This window comes from Nipponia nippon, unplaced genomic scaffold, assembly GCF_047370975.1.
Source record: "Nipponia nippon isolate SJK-2023a ecotype South Korea unplaced genomic scaffold, ASM4737097v1 scaffold_4, whole genome shotgun sequence".
Lineage (NCBI taxonomy): Eukaryota > Metazoa > Chordata > Aves > Pelecaniformes > Threskiornithidae > Nipponia > Nipponia nippon.
In genome coordinates this window covers 74,939,547-74,957,263 of record NW_028262358.1, presented here as the reverse complement: position 1 = coordinate 74,957,263, position 17,717 = coordinate 74,939,547, and the positions used below count along the sequence as shown (strand labels likewise).

The 17,717-nt window shown below is 40.2% G+C and overlaps 1 protein-coding gene across 5 annotated transcripts in view; it reads right to left on the bottom strand.

The window, feature by feature from the left end:
* REV3L (REV3 like, DNA directed polymerase zeta catalytic subunit) overlaps positions 1–17,717 on the bottom strand; it is a 129,700-nt gene that overhangs the window by 923 nt on the left and 111,060 nt on the right. For 3 of the 5 annotated variants that reach the window (XM_087775672.1, XM_087775674.1, XM_087775675.1), the window contains 10 exons: positions 13,865–14,109; positions 12,735–12,843; positions 11,645–11,851; positions 10,870–10,979; positions 9,721–9,835; positions 7,554–7,691; positions 6,483–6,673; positions 5,440–5,686; positions 3,807–4,016; positions 182–1,340 (listed from right to left, as the gene is read on the bottom strand). In XM_087775672.1, the coding sequence (XP_087631798.1) occupies positions 1,200–1,340; positions 3,807–4,016; positions 5,440–5,686; positions 6,483–6,673; positions 7,554–7,691; positions 9,721–9,835; positions 10,870–10,979; positions 11,645–11,851; positions 12,735–12,843; positions 13,865–14,109 (1,713 nt within the window). In that variant the 3' untranslated portion in view covers positions 182–1,199. Of the gene's footprint in view, positions 1–85; positions 149–181; positions 1,341–2,295; positions 2,413–3,806; positions 4,017–5,439; positions 5,687–6,482; positions 6,674–7,553; positions 7,692–9,720; positions 9,836–10,869; positions 10,980–11,644; positions 11,852–12,734; positions 12,844–13,864; positions 14,110–17,717 lie in introns of those variants that run through there. The other 2 variants (XM_087775676.1, XM_087775673.1) reach the window with 2 other exon arrangements.

The window sequence follows — 17,717 nt, the reverse complement described above, 5'->3', positions numbered from 1 at the left end:
CTGGTTTGGGGAAGGCCCTCCAAGAATTGATGCCAAGCTTTTGGATCCCAAAGCTCAAGCTGGAAACTGAACTGTGGATTCTTACCTCTCATGTGAGCAGTCTTGCTTACGTTACTCTGTGCGCGCCAAAGGAGGGTAACAAAGGCGTCTGCAATTGAGGGTAAACATTAAAAAAAGCCCGTAATTTTTACCATATCATTTTATTCAACTTTAATATGGTTTCCATTATTAACTTCTAAAACAAAATGATTTCCAGTTTAGAAAACAATGCACTGACCACATAATTCCTTTTCCATTTTATACAGTTATACAAATATTCTAAATACACATTTTGTCAAGATGGTGGCAAATAAGATTTAACTGTACAGTACATAAGGAAAGAAAATATTTTAAGCATATTTAGAAGCAATAGAAATGTCTATACAAAACAAGCAAAAATGGAATAAAATTTTATATTTAAAGTATTGCAACAGTCCCACAGGTTTGTAACAAAAATGTCTTTGCACAGTTCCTCACAATGCCCCATTAATAGCTAAAGCAAGACAGCAATTTTTAGAAAATAATGTTTCAAAATGCTACACATGATACTACTGCTTGCACAGTCTGATCAAAATAACAATCTACTTGGAATCAAGCAAAACTTAGGAGGAGATATACCAACCAACTTTAAAATTATCTGTATAAAAGTCATTGCACATTATTTTACTCAGTTGTTTGAAAAGTAAAAAAGTGTATTTACAAAATATTTCGCAGACAAAATTATAAAGTGAATGGATAATATATAAGTAACACGTCTTGATACTGACAGTTCAAGAACACACACTAATGGTTTTATCGTTTCAAGAGGTTTTCAGTGCTCCTTCCTCCAGGAAGTAAACTTGACTGCTGCTTTGAAATGGATTTACAAGATGTTACACATAGCTATTTCAACATCAGCATTATAAAACAGTATGTTAGAAACATGAAAGAAAGAAGAAATTTGTACATCTTAAAAAGTGAGCTATTCATAGATCAACAAATGTATTTTTTTTTTTTAATTTAGTTAGGATAAGCGTTCATTATTCAGATAATAAACCCAACACTTAAAATGGAAATCCTGGACTAGATGAGAATTGAAAAAGCACCATGCACAATAGTCTTAGTGTGGTAAACACTGAAGAAAACAAAAATAGCACCTGGAATCCTGTAACACAGATCATTTAAAACTGGTCAAGTAGCTGGCGAAGATACGGTGCCTTTGACAGTTCTCTGCTGACTCTGGAGAGCTTGAAAAGTACTGGACAGTTGAGGGAGACGCACTGGATCTGTCGATCAAAGCAGCCTGTACAGTTCTTGCATATCTAGAGTACATGTAAAAAAAGCAAAAGATTATTTCCAATTTAACACGAGCAAGGCACGAGTCACTTGGGACTACCGAGCCCTCGACACTGCAGCAGCGGAACAGGCACAGCCCTACCAGCACCAAGCTCTTCCCCAAGGCAGGGATGCAGCGCGGCTCCCTTCTCTGCTGCGGCCTCCCCTGCCGCTGCCAGGCCGCTCGTTTCGCTGCTGGCGCCGGGCCGCGGGCATCGCCTGCCCTGCGCTGGGCAGAGATCAACAGCTGGGCTGCGCGGCTCGGCTTTCGGCCCCGCTCATTAACTTCTACTTGTATCTGGTGGCGCTTGGCAAAATAAGGTAAATGAGTTGAGTGGATTTAAGTGGGGCAGTGTGTGACATTCAGGATCAACTTATCCTGTATAAAAGTTTCCTAGTGACGAAAGACAACGCCGTTATTCAGCAGTTACTCTCTGCGCAGGAAAGGGACTTAATGAACTACTCCCGTTTCAGGATAAGCTTCAATTAGGGCTTTACTTTCCAAGTCGGAGTTAATCAATCCCAAGACAGAAATACACAGGGCACGCAGGTTCCACTGCTCTCCTCGTTCATGGAACTACTCGTTAATTTAGTTAATGCTGCTTGAAAGTACTTTTAACATGATACACCTGATGGAATAAAATAGCAGCAGGCAGAGTTTTTCCAAAGCTAGCTACCTTCAGAAAACTAAAGGCCCCTGCTTTGCTATTTTCTTTTTAATCCTTCCCAGTATCTGCCACCTCCAACCGGTTTTCCAAAAACTCAGAAATTTGCTTCCAACCACACTTGCGTTTTGTAACATCGAAACGTTACGCAACATTATCCTACCATTTGCATAGTTTGAACTACAAATCAAAAAAATATCCTTTGCTTTTAAAATTAGTTCTTTTCCTTCTTTCCATGTTAAAATTACTTGGGCACCAGCGACCCTCTCGGCCAGACCTGCTTCAGCACCGAATCCCTGCGGAGCAGAAACTCGAACTGACAACAGCTGGAGGGGAGCAACCCCTCTCGGCCAAGTCCCACACATGGCACCTCGGAGGACACCAGTCCTCCGACCTCCAACCGTGACCGTGGAACAGGATTTGAACGGTTTGTTCCAGGTTTGTAACCACCAGAAGAACCTCAAAGAGGCTGCGGCTGCTTTGAACGCAAGGGACCAAACTAAATGGTGCTCGAGACGCTTTCTAAGTTCAGTTTGTGTAGAGGGGAGAAGTCCATGGCCTTAATCTATGGCACGTAATTTTTAAATGTGTTTTAAAATAACGTACGATTCAGCGTTGTATCAGTTTTCTGCTGGCTCCAGCATGTTTATAATCTAGGAGGGCCAAGAATTTAAGCTGTGAAGGATCTATACATCTTCATATTAAAATAAGACAGATGCTCTTACAGAGAGGTTGAGTCACCGAACACTGGCTAGCACGGGATCCCAGGCCTTGCCGACCTGCTGCGTGGACACGAGAACGTTCTGACCAAACCCGCTGGTCCGTCCGCGGGGCTGGACCAATCTGCCAAGTTCTCAATTATTCCAGAACAAAAGCAATGTCAAAGGTTCAGAGTACCACAGGAGAACTGCAGAACATGCATCACCTTCCTTTACTGCCATTTACAGTGCAGATCAGAGAAAATATTACAAAAATACAGCAAAAAATAGAGGTCCACACCTTAGTAATGCAATATTTATGAAGAGTGAATTATTATGGTTTTCTAGCAACAGAGCCCCATGGGAACCTATCAAATCAATGCCTAGACTACAGGAACATTCATATCCCCTGCAATTCAGACAAGTCTTTAAAATGGTTCACGTGCTAGTGCTAAAAATCAATTTTAACCAAGATATTTATTAATTATAAAATACGACAGTACAAAAATTAGGTGAGTACATGCATATGTTTCTGTAAGGGGAGGCATTGCGTTTTGCTATAATATATTTGTGAGCACAGTCAGCTACCCTCTTAATTGACTTCTAGCTCAAGGGAAAAAAAACAGCTTGGAAAATTCCTATCAAGAGGAAAGCTAATAAGAAAACCCCCAAGCTAAGCCACATCCATGTTATACATATAACTAAATAAATTTTCTGGGACAAACATTTTTGTTACTAGAACATCATCAGTTATTTTAATGCAAATAAGTTAAATCTTCCATACTTTTACAACTCTCCATCACTGTCATTATAAAACGGCACCTACAAATCACGTAAGATACTCTTAAAAAACAGAAGAAAAGCATCTTCTGCTCTGATCACACCCTCTGCCTTCAGTTTTACGCAAAGCTAAGGAGAGTAACAGCTGCTACGCCGCCTTCAACAGCAAGGGGAAAAGCAAACAAGCTGTAACGCGTTTAACGCCCAGACTGTACTTCCCCTTTCTGTTGGGGGCAGTCGGTAACACGCTGCTTTGCAGTTTCAGCCCCTGTCCTTGGCTGACAGACATCTGACAATGCTTTAATCATACCTTGACCAGCTGTTCTTGCTTACGCTCCAACTCTCGGATTTCTTGGTTGAGAATCACTGCCACATGCTGTGGCTGGCTTCTGCATTTATTACAGATCCCGTACTGGGTCAGTTCATCACACACGGGACAGTGTAAGGTCGTGAAATACTGGGAGATTGTGCCTTTGCGTCCTTCCAGCTCACTGCGGGCAGTCGAGGCAGCTTTTTGAATCTGTTAAAAAAAATAATTAAGAGGTAATCAACTTTCAAGAGAGCAGCTCACCTTATTCCTAGATTATATAGCCTATTTTTTTTAAAAGGAGTATGAAAGTGCAACACAGCCTGCAGGGCATGGGCTCATACACAGATTATTAACATGGATGGCATCACTCTGAAAAGCGTAGCTCTTGCCCTGAAGCGATACACCGAGCAGAGCCCACCCACACCTATTTCACAGGGAATCTCACCAGAAAAAAGAAAGAGTAACCAAAGAAATCCTCCGTCACGTGCTAAATTCCTGATCTCATCTCAAACTCTGCCTCCTGCAGTTGTTCCTTTGCAGGTGTTGATCTACTTCACATCCAAACGTGCCCTGGCTGCAGCCCCAGGGGCTGCCTTCTGGATCCTGCCTGCCCTCGAGTTCTGTGCCAGTGCCGTCCCGGTCACAGAGCTGCCACCATCCTTTGGTCCGTGGCTCTAGCTCATGCTCCGATTTCCCCGGACAAAGCTCCACCACTGCCCCTCACCCAGGGAACTTTGTTCCCTGCGCTCGCTCCTGGTGCTGCATGACTCAGGCTTTGTGCTATCCTTCGCTCTCCTGCTTCAAACACCCGGCTGCTCTGCTCCCTGTGACCTCCTCGGTGCTCCCTGGCCTCGCAGAAAGTCAGGGCTCTTTTTGCCTTTTTAGAGCAGCTTGTTGGAGATACTTAAGGTGAGTGTCACAGTGCCATCGGAAAGGCAGAGAAAAGAAGCAGAACTGAAGTCATTCAAGGCTATATTAAAAATCTGCAGCAGAAAACACGACATACTACTATGCTGCTGAAGTCTACGCTAAGCAGAGTAACCAAACTACACCGATACACTGTCTTTCACCATCCCTTTTTGTCAGGGGAATCACAAACTAAAATCCAGCTACCTAACGCTTCTATTCCTGCATCTCAATGATTTCTTTAACCTTTCAGAAAGTCAGTTTTGGATATAATTAGTTTAAAATTTCTGGTGATACAGATTTTTAAAAAAGTGTTCCTGCTGCTGGGGCATTACCGCTTTTTCTCTAAAGAGGAAAAATCTTCAGAACATCTTGGAAAAATAGGAGTCCCAGAATCTAGTATAAAGAGATTTAAAAGGTGGTGCAGCCAAATAGATGCATATACAATTATGGCTGAAAATATACAGTTATGGCAAAATACTCTTTTAAACTATGGAAGGGGTCAGAAAATAGAAGATGACAGTGTGCTCAGCCCTGCACAGAAGGGCTGGCCAAAAAAATTGATTTACTAAGTGACAAAAAAACACACAGAAGATCCAAGAATCAGGTCTGCATGTTTGGGCATCAAACACTGCCTTGTAAAGTAACTTCTGCTGTTGCCTCATATCAACCTCATTCCATTTAAAGTCAGGATATGTTTGTAAGCGGTTTCTTTTCAAACACTTACCCGTGGCAACTCATGGTACCAGCTGAAGACGTCTATGCCAATAAGTGAGAATACTCTGGCCAGCGGTGGCAGAATTTGTTTGGTAATGTAGTAGGTAGCGTTCAGCCTCAGGTTGGGATCCTGCAGGACTTCAACGGGCCGCCTCACCAGCTGTATCAGGGGCAGTCCGGGCATGCCGTACACAATGACGTAGGGCACTCGCTCCCCAACTCGTGGTTCAGAGCGACGGTCATAGGCAAGCATTCTCCTGTTTAAAAATAGCCTTTATAATGCATCCAAAGACAAATTCATAGTTATTTCATTTGCTCATAAACTTCCCCATCTGATTAGATTAGTAGCTCTCCAGATGACTGAAGTTAAGTGTCTGTTGTGAAGCACAGGACCAAGTTGTTTCATTTTTAATTTGTCTCATGGTCAGACCCAAATTTTAGAACTTGGAACACGAGCCCTAAAGATATGTCCTGTTTCAGGTCACTTAGATTTGCATGCAGGTTGCTTTCTAGCTACCCCTTCTTCAAAGAAATATTTTAATAAAGAGCAGCCAGGGTACTAAAAAGAGCTCAAGTACCCAGCAAGCAAAGGACAATTCAATTTGAAGCACGTATCAATCCAGGACTTGAGTTTTATTTTATTTAAAAAGCATGGCTTAATTTGAAGACCTTATGTATGGTAATGTCTTTCACAGCACTGAGAGACATCACTATTACAATTTTTAACATATCTAATATCTGTGAGTGATGGGCAATCTTGGAGAGTCAAGCCCTCGTACAAAAACCAAAGCATAAATAACAGCAGGGAACACACCACCGTTACAGCGTCCTGACAAGAGACTGTACTCTTGAACACGCGTGGCTCAGAATTCCAGGACTACGAAATGGCTTTCTAGGACTATCTGATGCCTGATCTCTTTTTGCACACAGAAGAAAGTCAGAGCCAACTGCTTCAACAATATCTGAAGAAGACATCTCACTGCTACCCATCAGCTGGCAGTACAAAGGTCAAGAGAAAAAATATCTATGATTAGCACTTCTTAATCTCATTACCTGGTGATTTCCAGGGCTGGTACACAGGATCCAGGTCTGTAAGCTGAGCTCCCTCTGTACTCTTTTGCAAAGATGAAGTCTTGCATGCTGGCTTTCCCTTCCAGTAACTTCATGCATTGATTCTGAACGTACTGTTTGATCTGACTTATGTCCCGTGTTTCAAATAGCAGCTTGATAGAACACTCAAGTATCTTCACAACCAAAGGGGAAAGGTGAGAAAAACACGTAAGTTTAACTAAAAAATAATTAATTCCAAATAATTCAGTAAATTATATGGAAATATTAATACACTGATTAGAAAAAGTATCAGTTGTGAATGTTAATATGACAACAGGTTGCATTCTCTTCCACTCAAAGACATTCGTAAACACATTACTGGACAACTTTTTCCTCAGTTTGATACATCTTTCATGACATTATCCATACTCCAGCACTAAGACTGTTTCAACAGTTACAGAGGTTTTCCCGAGTATGGGAGACGTTTTTTCCCCGTTGTCTAAAACATTTTGCCATGACTTTCTGACCACCTCAGCAAATAAAAGAATTGGGATTAAAAAGAAAAAACGGAAAGAAATCCTCCTAAGTGGTTACCTTTCTTACTGGCATAAACTTGTTTTGACTTGATTACGAACAAGAGCCTTTTCTTTTTAACCCCCCAATACACAGCTTAAAATAAACAGGCAAGGAAGTTTATTTTAAATGAATTCTTAGCTAAACTATATTTATGTAAGTGAGCTATTTAGCAGACACATCAGTGTGCCTCACTCATCTTGGAGTAATACTTACTTCCAGTTAAAGTGAACGGGACCGAGAATGGTCTTCTAGAGAACTTACGTGGGGCTGTGGGCTTTTTATGGGGTTTTTAGGGGCTGAAAGATAGTAGTTAAGATGGAAAGTGCAAGTCCTTGTAACGCTGTGCAAGATCTTCAATTTATCTTTCAAAGAGCTCATACCAGAAAAACAAAGTCTCAGACAACTGACAAGGACCAGAAACTCTGAGAAAGGACAAATATACAATGAAATAACAGAATACTATAATTTCATTCAGGAAGAAATACATGAGTATTTTACCTTGGAAACAGCAGGACAGGAGTCCCTTCGGACTGTCTCTATGCCTTTTGCGTCAAATACTGGGTCCTTCTGGTCCAGTGTTTCATACATGTAACCCACGTACCTCTTTTTAGTTTGCAAGACACATGGCAAGTAGACCTAGAATGTTTAGAAAGAAGATAGCCCAATCTGGCATGTGTTGGGAATATAAGGTAGCTCTGAACATAGAGGGTTTCCTAAGGAATACTTTGCTTTGTTGTTGTTGTGTGGGTTTTTTTAAATCATTAAAACCAATAAACTAGACCAAAGGACTGTTAAAGGATGGCTGAGGAAGTTGGGATTCAGTGGTGGTCCGTTCTTAAAGCACTTTATATTTCATCCAGCTGTAAAGGCTAAGGAACCCGAAGCTCAGATGAAAAGTGACACACAGTGTAATTTGTTTCAAGTACTCTTGCTTTTCTGGATTGCATCTGTCGGCATTTTTAATGTAACTGTATTATCTCTCTCTCTTAAAAAGACAACAACTTCATTGTGAACATCAGAGAAGAAAACTTCCCCAGCAAAAGTAGTGGCTTTGAACTTCCTATTTTCAAATTTCATCTAATGATGAGGTGCCTAAAATCAGTTAGTATCTTGATTTGGGGAAAGCATACTTTTTAAATGCCTATGCTTGGAGAACAGTTTCCTCATGAATGGATTTTTAGGGTCATGGTCTCTTCTGCTTGTTTTCTCCAACCTCTTATTTCATTCTTGATTGTGTCAGTATTCCTTGACCAGTTTTAAAAGAATCATAGAATAGAACAGAATCATAGAATCATTTAGGTTGGAAAAGACCCTTAAGATCATCAAGTCCAACCGTTAACCTAGCACTGCCAAGTCCACCACTAAACCATGTCCTCGAGCACCACGTCTATACGTCTTTTAAATACCTCCAGGGATGGGGACTCAACCACTTCCCTGGGCAGCCTGTTCCAGTGCCTGACTACCCTTTCGGTGAAGAAGTTTTTCCTAATATCCAACCTAAACCTGCCCTGGCGCAGCTTGAGGCCATTTCCTCTTGTCCTATCACTTGTGGGGAACAATTTCTTCCCAGCATTACTAGGATAACACCACATCTTCCTAGCTCTCATGGAAGAGGGAGCAGTGAGTTTAGATTGCCTCAGGCTGAAGAAGGTCCAGCACACAGGTGTCCCACTTCTTGAACAGATGCTCCAGCTTTGAGACATTTTTCTCTTCCTGTGCTAGGAAGATACCCTGGGAGAGTACTCAATATTTTGACCCACAAGTGAATAAGAGCACTTGAAGCGAAGCACTCTGACATCTTCTCAAGTATATCCTTGCACCTAGTATTTTTTTCTGGCTAATTACTCCTTCAGTTTAATGACACAGAACTGCCTCAAAGTGGGAAGGGTCCCTGTACATTAGTCAGTGAGGAAAAGTTGCCCTGCCTTTCACAGGTACCCTGACTTTTCTTGCTAATATTTTTCTACTGTATTTTCCGTGAAAAATAGCAATTTGCTTACAAATTCTGATTGAACTTGTTGAGTCAGGTATGTACTTTGAAAATATCTAGAGCACCTGAACTGATTGCTAATGACTTTCCGATGCAAAATTAGTATCACATTGCCTTGCTCTTCTATAAAAGGCTTATTGTCATTAATACTTCTTCCAAAAGCCTACTGAATAGATTTTTATCATTTTTCGTTTTATATGTATGTGTATCACATATCCTGAAGTGTGCTAAGACTGGCTGAAGAATAAATATCAGGCTCGTGATTAATGCACTGGAATAAATTCAAGGGATGGTGTACATTTTCTCTACCAAGTTGCACATTGGTTTGATTCTATGTATATAGCACAAAACTAAGGGAGACATTTCCAAAAATTGATGAGACAGGAATTTCAAATTGCCTGGTGCTGCCAGCCCAACAGGACACCAGGCACCCTGATGTGAAAGTAGGAATATTTCTTTTTGTTGTTCATGCTGCAGTGCTCCTCTGACAAGGTCCCTGAGGCATTAAGGAACTTGCAATATACCCGCAGAAACAGTACAGCACACGACTGGTGTATACCCCTTATGCTACGTTAGTGTCTAGAAAAATCTTTTATCTTCGCTTTTTTTTTTTTTTTTTTTTTGGATAACAACGTTTTCACCCAACACACTTGAAGCAAAATATTTTCCTTTTACCTTTTCGAACTTCAGTTTAACAGGTTTGGGGTTTGTTGCTGTTACAGCTTCAGCAATTTCTTGACCAATCTTAAAAGACTGCTCCTTTGTGGCTCCTTTCAAGAGTACAAACATGCTACGAGAAATCAGACATAGGAAATAAGCACAAATCTGTTCAACATAATTCCTGAAACTTCTAAGCTATAGTTTCCCGGTGGCAAGGCAGGGATGTTGTTATCAATTTGGTTCTCTTCCTTCAGCTAGAAAAGCCAAAAACCTGAGAAACTTCAGTGGTCAGTATGAGATCAGGAGTGCCAAAGGCTGAGACTCTCTAGTGAAGCAGGGAATGTGACTGCTCCCAGGCACTACAAAACTTGAGTTCCCAGGAAAGAACTCTAAAGAGCTCTGGGTACACCCTTTTTTTCCACTATGGGCAGCAATAGGATTTTATTTCCTTTCTCCAACATTTTTTTTTTTTTTGTGAAGCTACTTTGAAATTCCAAGTCTTTCATCAAATCTGTCTGAAAACAGTCACTGGATTCACAAGTTATTAAGGAAGGACAGAGAGACAAGCTTTGTTTCCCATGGCTGAAAAATTATGCAAGTCTAGCACCAGAGATGGATACGCCTAGAGCATGGCTATTATTTAGATGAAAGATGGACTGAGAAAGGGGAGATATTTATATGATGTATTTCAGGCAACCTAATCATATCTTTGTATGCTCTGGTGGCTGCTTTTGAATTGCATCCACTTTTGAAGCTTAAAATAGTGCCTTCCTCTAAGTATCAACGTGCAATGCCTACGATATTATAAAGACTCTATTTTCCAAAATAAAAATAGCATCAGCAACAGGCACAAAAATACTCATTTGATAAATAAGACATATTAATTCACACCTGAAAAAATATTTTTCCCCGCCCTCTTTCTGTTCCACATAATTTTCAAAAGAAAGGAAACCCTCAAAGTGCTTTTTAAGAGTCTTAAAAGAAACTCCAAGAAAATAAATATTATTTACTTTGCATATTCTGGAAGGCAATAAGCAATATTCCAAAGAGTGTCCACATACTCTTTTCAGTATCATAAATTCCCCTTGTTGAGACAAAAGAAAAATATATCTATGAAGAACTACTATGATTTTAAAATATTGTAAGAAGCAGACCGTTAATTACCTGTCAGTATCACCATACACAACGTGAGCACCCCATTTTTTTGTATCGTTCACCAGCTTTATAGCACGCTCCAATGTTTCTCTGGCTTTGTGGACAATGCTATCCCCAACCTGCAAAGTTAAAGATAAATTCAGAATCTTTATTCTGCTGCTAAACCCAACACTAGCTCTTGGTAAACATAGTCTAACCTTGCCTGATCTGTTTATGAAAATTACTATATTGAGACAATATATTTTATTTCATGGTTTAAATGCATATAATAAATAAAAAAGTTGCTTACATTACCCTAAAATAGCAAGAATTAAAGGAAGAGCAACCAAAAATTATTAAGAATTAAAATAAAGAAAAATTTGGTTTAAACTTCTTTAGGCACATTAAAAGTGTAAGGAGTGAGACAAGATCGCTTAGCACCATATTCTCTAGTTTTTGGATTTTGCTGATTCCTCCTTTTGTGAAACCTATGAAACAGCTACAATATTTTATTTTATTTCCACTATGAGAACTGCAATCCAATCTATCTTTGGAGAGAGTCTGGCAGAAATGCCAACTCCAAATGGTCTTTTATGGGAAGAAGAAAAATAAGACACCTTTTTTTTTTTTTTTTCTTTCTTTAAAACTATCACAAATAAATCCCAAGTTGCTGATTTTTAGTACTACAAATAAAAACAGCTTTTACAAAGGTATTTAGATTAAATATGTTTCATATAATAATACTGTGTTATCTGACTATAGTTTATTAATAGTGTCTTTTCCATGTTTTTTCTGCATCCCTTACCTCAGTGCACGGCATTCTTCCAGAAAAATTAGCAGCAGTATAGCCAAATGTAAAATTAGCTATAAATTTAAGACCCAACTGACGAGCTTCCAGCATTCGAGTTATAGCCTTGTCATGCTTATAAGCCTTCATGGACTGTTTCACCATTATCCTAGTCTTCAAGATTTCTTCTAGCATTCTTGGCAGCACACCCTTTCTTACTGAAGGCTGCCATAAAGGGAACAAAGAAAAAATTATGTTAAAAAGCCCAACCTAAACAGTTAGAAGTAAATGTAAAACCCAGAATTGTTAGATAATCACTGTTAAGAAGACAAATTAATTAGCAAGATGCCCTAGGCACCAACGGTTTGGCTCTTCCACAAATATTACGAGCAACCTAGAATACAGGAAAAGCTCTTAAGCGCAGGGTAAATAGCTTTTTATTCCTTGTTTTCATCAGCCCTGCTAATGCAATGTTTAGATAACCTTATTAACTAAAATGGGACTTCAATATTTAACTGTTAATTCTCAAAATGTTAAATGTTAAAGGAATATTATCTTACAAAAATTCTGCAAATATTCTTTACTTAAAGTTTTTGCTTTACATTAAATATATGTATGCTGGTGATTGGATAATTATTTATAAGAGCTCCAGGCCATATTTATTAATTTATTCATTACAAATCAGCCAGCAGTACACATAATAGAAAATGAGAAAAATAGAAAGCAAGTCAGGGAGTTTCATCTTCCGAACCATTACTCTTTTTCTGGGAAAGCATTCTGCCATACAGGCAGGAGAAGAATGAAGTGTTACGCACAGATAATTACTGTTTGATCCCCAAACTGCACAAGTAAAATACAGTTTAATTATAGATGAAATAAGCTTTCAGTATAAAGGGAAGCATAGAGATGACATTTTATTTCCTGAACTGCCAGAAGTTCAGCACTCTGACAAATATCAAAAAACAGTGGGAAATGAGAGACTGAACCTCCCCTCTTCTGCCTGCCTGCTCTTAATGCAGCAAAATATAAACTACAGTATCAATTTGATCGTAAGCTAGTCAGCCGACAGGAAGTGAAAACGCCTGTCACAGAGCACAAATATCATTACCTTGACAAAAGCTACTCCACTGGGTGACACTGTGATATCATGCCTAATCTCGTAAAGTAAGTCAGGAGGTACTCTGAGAGATGTACAGCCAAATTTGAATGCATCGTATCTAATAAAGAGAAAAATTAAATATGAAGACAATTCATTCATTTACAGCCCAATGAAGCAAAAGCATCAGCTCACATTAAAATGCTGATAATGCCAGCAAGGATACAACCACAATTATAATCTCAGGTATGAACAAACATACTATCATTTAAAATTTCTTAGCTACATGCAAAAGGCTCTAGGAATAAAGCAGTAATAAATGGCTAAATTCCAACACATGCGTAATTTATCAATTCTGTCCTGCATTAATGCATTATTTCCAAATGCTGAGTTAGTGGAGGCACGTATTCATACTGTAATCCCCTGTGGAAACCATGCATGTTTACCAAGTAAAACATTGCATATATTTTCTTCCTACAGATTCAGAATTGCAAATCAGAAACTTGGAAACCTGATGGTGACACCTAGCAATCACTGCATGCATCTTCCCATTCTTCCAAATATTGTTTTATAGAGGTAATTATAATAAGCAATGAGATTTTTTTTCAATTAACAAAATTACTGTTAAGCTCAATAAGAGATGCTACACAGAATAACTCATTGTATCATATCATTTTGAATAGTTAAGACCAGAGTGAACTACAACTGTTAAAAGAGAACAACAATTTATTAACATATAGCAGAATAATACTAGTCCAGTTTTGAAAATAGGTAGTGGATTTATACATCATTTTAACTTATGCTGAAGCAATATTAAAAACTAGCATCACCACAGTAATGGAACACGTGTACATACATACACATGCACATACAGAGGTGTTTGGGTTTTTTTTTTAACAGAATGGAGTCTAATTCTGTATTTAATTAAAAATACATATTGATGTGTATATGTATGTGTGTGTGTATACACACATGCACACACCCACATGGTAGATCTTTATCACCTCTATTGCATAACAGAAAATGGTGCTACTCATACATGCCTGTTGTTTCCAATGACAAGCAAGGGTTCTCAGCACCTTCGAAAAAGATGCTGAAGTTTCTACGGAATCAAAGTTTGTGAGAAAAGAATAACAACTTACTTTCCTAAGTTTTCAACATGTCCCAGGCAGGTTGAAAAACAGTAGTTGTATGCTATCACAATGGAAGGATATAACGACTGGAAATCTAATACAAGAACAGCATTGCTGTAGAAGCGGGATTCTGGCTCCATTATTAAGGGAACACATTGCAGGGCTTTCATCTGAGCTCGCTGTTGGACACTGGGCGTCACAGCAATATAATTCATTGGCTTTGCAACACGCAGCATCATAGACTCCACACGATACTGCAAAACAGTTTGGATATAATTACAATTTCAAAAATGCAAAATAAACATGAGTGTATTAAAACTGTGTAAATACGCACTTACATTTCCTGAATTTAAAGTACAGACAATTAGCTTTTCAAAATAAATAGCCATACTCTTACTTTTAATGTGTACTTTCTGTGACCTATAGTGGAACTTTCCCATGTGTTTCCTCATCACTTAGCCCTAATCATTGAAAATCAAGTACTTCTAATTTTTATCTATGGGGAAAATAAACATCCAGCTCAGGTTAAAAAAATAAATATTGAACAGGCTACCACAATACATACGGATGGCCATGCTACAGTCAGTGAACGAGCATTTGCTAAACTGTATGTTTGTTAAGACTTGCAGAACATTGAAGAAAACAAAGTATAATATGCAGTTGATGACCATTCTCCATAGGAATCTGCACAGCAATTTTATTTCAACATTTGGGAAAACAGAGAAATGACATGCAAGTTGTGTAAGTTGATAATTGTGCCTCCAAGCTTTTGACCATGAGAAGTAACCAGAATGTACTTGGCAGCAAGAAAACCAAGGGAAGAATTTGTGTCAGCCCATTTCAAAAGTCTGCTGCTTTGCACTGGGTATAATGCTTTCTCCTTGGTGATGCCACAAGTAGTACAGGCAGCATAAAATAACAAAAAGTTTAAGAACTTTCACCTTGTTCAAGACATCACAAAATGTCATATGTGGAAGAAGCAACATGATAAAAAACCAGCCCTATTTATTAATGTATTATTCAATGCTTTAGTAAGGTTTTAAAAGACTAGCAGCCAGGTATTCACTGTGTCCATTCACAATAAAAACCAAAATAGCTGAAAATTACATACATGGCTGGCAAAGGACTGAAAATCCCAAAATATCAAAGAACAATCCTATATAATCCTAAGATCCTGTGCTTTGTTAGCAACTAAATGACTATTCAAAAGCCCTCTGCCTGACGCACTACGTATTCACTCATTGTACTGCATGAGTTAGGTATAATTTCTTTAACTTTAACTTACAGAACCAACAGCTTTAACAAGACCCTGCCGCCTTACAAACAGGTTGGGGTTTGAAAGTGTAGTTTTGCAGCAGCATAAGCTGCCATATCTCTACCACTCCTGGAACTGGGACGAGAAAAGGTTCCAGAGGTCTAGAGACTGAAATCTATAAATAGGGACTCTCGCTCTCTCTTGGGGGCTCTCTCCACTGAATACCCCCATTGGCAGGTCCAATGCTGGATCCAGGACTGGTAATTCTCCTCTTCTTGCCTCTTTCTCTCTCTCCCCCTCTTTCTTTCACTTCTCCTAAGGTTATTAAGTTCTTAAAGATGTTACATTGTAGTTAAGTACTGCATGGCCTACCTTGATTTTCCATAAAGCTGCATAGCTTAGCCCCATAGCTGGGGTAGATATAATTGCGAGAGGGCTGGCGGGTATCAAATATTCGTACTCAATATTTGTTTCCATAGAAGCTTTCCATTAAAGTTGGCGTTTGTGTATGGACCTTGAGTGTTGGCCCACCTTAACCCACCCCGAGAGGATTTGTGAATTTTAGTGTTGTGTGTCCCCCCCCTTCTCCCAGGTGGGACATGACACATTTTAACATCTTCTTCAGCTAAGGAGAAAAGGAATATCTTCATGAAAGGTAGTGATGATTCTTCTGACTGAAAAAAAATTATCTGAGGTGACTGGGAATTGTTTCAACTGCCATTTTTGTGATATAGAAAGTTTCAATGGAAACAAAACATACGTGCACAGAAGGAAAGAGAAAAGAACAGTCAGGATGGAAAATGCAGCATGTTTCTGTTCCTCACTCCCACTCACAGTCATTTGAGAAAATGACAGGCAGAACAGTCTTTGCAGGCTGCAATCACGACAGTTTAAGCATATATACGTTGGCAGTATGCCAGTCCCACCCTCCCTGTCCCTAACTGTGCATTTCTCTTCCCTTGCTCCAGCAGCGGTACTTTTCTGATGACATGGTAAACGAGATCAGGGAGCTAAACTGGCAAATACCTATCTACCTGTTTAACAACTTTGTCGGCGAGATGGACAGTGGGATTGAGTGCACCCTCAGCAAGTTTTCCGATGACACCAAGCTGTGTGGTGCGGTCGACACGCTGGAGGGAAGGGATGTCATCCAGAGGGACCTTGACAGGTTGGAGAGGTGGGCCTGTGAGAACCTCATCAAGTTCAACAAGGCCAAATGCAAGGTCCTGCACATGGGTCAGGGCAATCCCAAGCACAAATACAGGCTGGGCGGAGAATGGATTGAGAGCAGCCCTGAGGAGAAGGACTTGGGGGTGTTGATTGATGAGAAGCTCAACATGAGCCAGCAATGTGTGCTTGCAGCCCAGAAAACCAACCATATCCTGGGCTGCATCAAAAGAAGGGCGACCAGCAGGTTGAGGGAGGTGATTCTCCCCCTCTACTCCACTCTCGTGAGGCCCCACCTGGAATACTGCGTTCAGCTCTGGGGCCCCCAGCATAAGAAGAACATGGACCTGTTGGAGTGCGAGTCCAGAGGAGGGCCACGGAGACAATCAGAGGGCTGGAGCAGCTCTCCTATGAGGACAGGCGGAGAGAGTTGGGGTTGTTCAGCCTGGAGAAGAGATGGCTCTGGGGAGACCTTATAGCAGCCTTCCAGCACCTGAAGGGGGCCTACAGGAAAGCTGGAGAGGGATTTTTACAAGGGCGCACAGTGATAGGACAAGGGGTAATGGCTTTAAGCTGAAAGAGGGTAGATTTAGATTAGATATAAGGAAGAAATGCTTCACTATGAGGGTGGTGAGGCACTGGAACAGGGTGACCGAAGAAGTTGTGGATGCTCCATCCCTGGACGCGTTCAAGGCCAGGCTGGATGGGGCTTTGAGCAACCTGGTCTAGTGGAAGGTGTCTCTGCCCATGGCAGGGGGGTTGGAACCAGATGATTTTTAAGGTCCCTTCCAACCCAAACCATTCTATGATTCTACTGAATGCCACCACGGTTTTGCCACCACTGCCGCTGCCCTCCCGCCCCCCAAATATAGCAAGACCAACAAGAACCTGCACTGTGTCAAGGGATGAGACAGGCAACTGCAGTCAAAGGAAAAAAGGTGGCAATATTTTTAAATTGGGTTGAATTGTTAAGGAACTGCAGCTTCAGACACTCCTGTTTCTGGCTGGCTTAAGACAATGCTGGTCTGCTTAGGACATTAGTTTTTAAGTTGTCTTTTTGTCCACAGAAGTTGGCAAAATAATCAATCCTGGTCAGCTCAGCTACACATCTATTAAAACAGAAAGCAGAAAGATGGTAGGAAAGAAGATGACAACAGCAGAGCAGACACATGTAAGTGAGAGTAGTTGTCTCTCATTTCAGGTGCTGTTCAGGGCTCACGTGAAGCCACGAAAACAGTCTGGTTAGTCTAGTCACTCAGAACCTGGGCAAGGAAAGCCTTTGGTATTACTGGAGACTGCTGGGATCTCAAAGAAAGAGTAGTGTAAATCTCACTTTGTGCTGCTCCCTCTCCCTCTAATGCTAGTATCAAAATAACAGAACCACACACATCTTGCATGAAACATGTACTTAATAAAGCCAGAGCCCTTCTTGTCTGATCA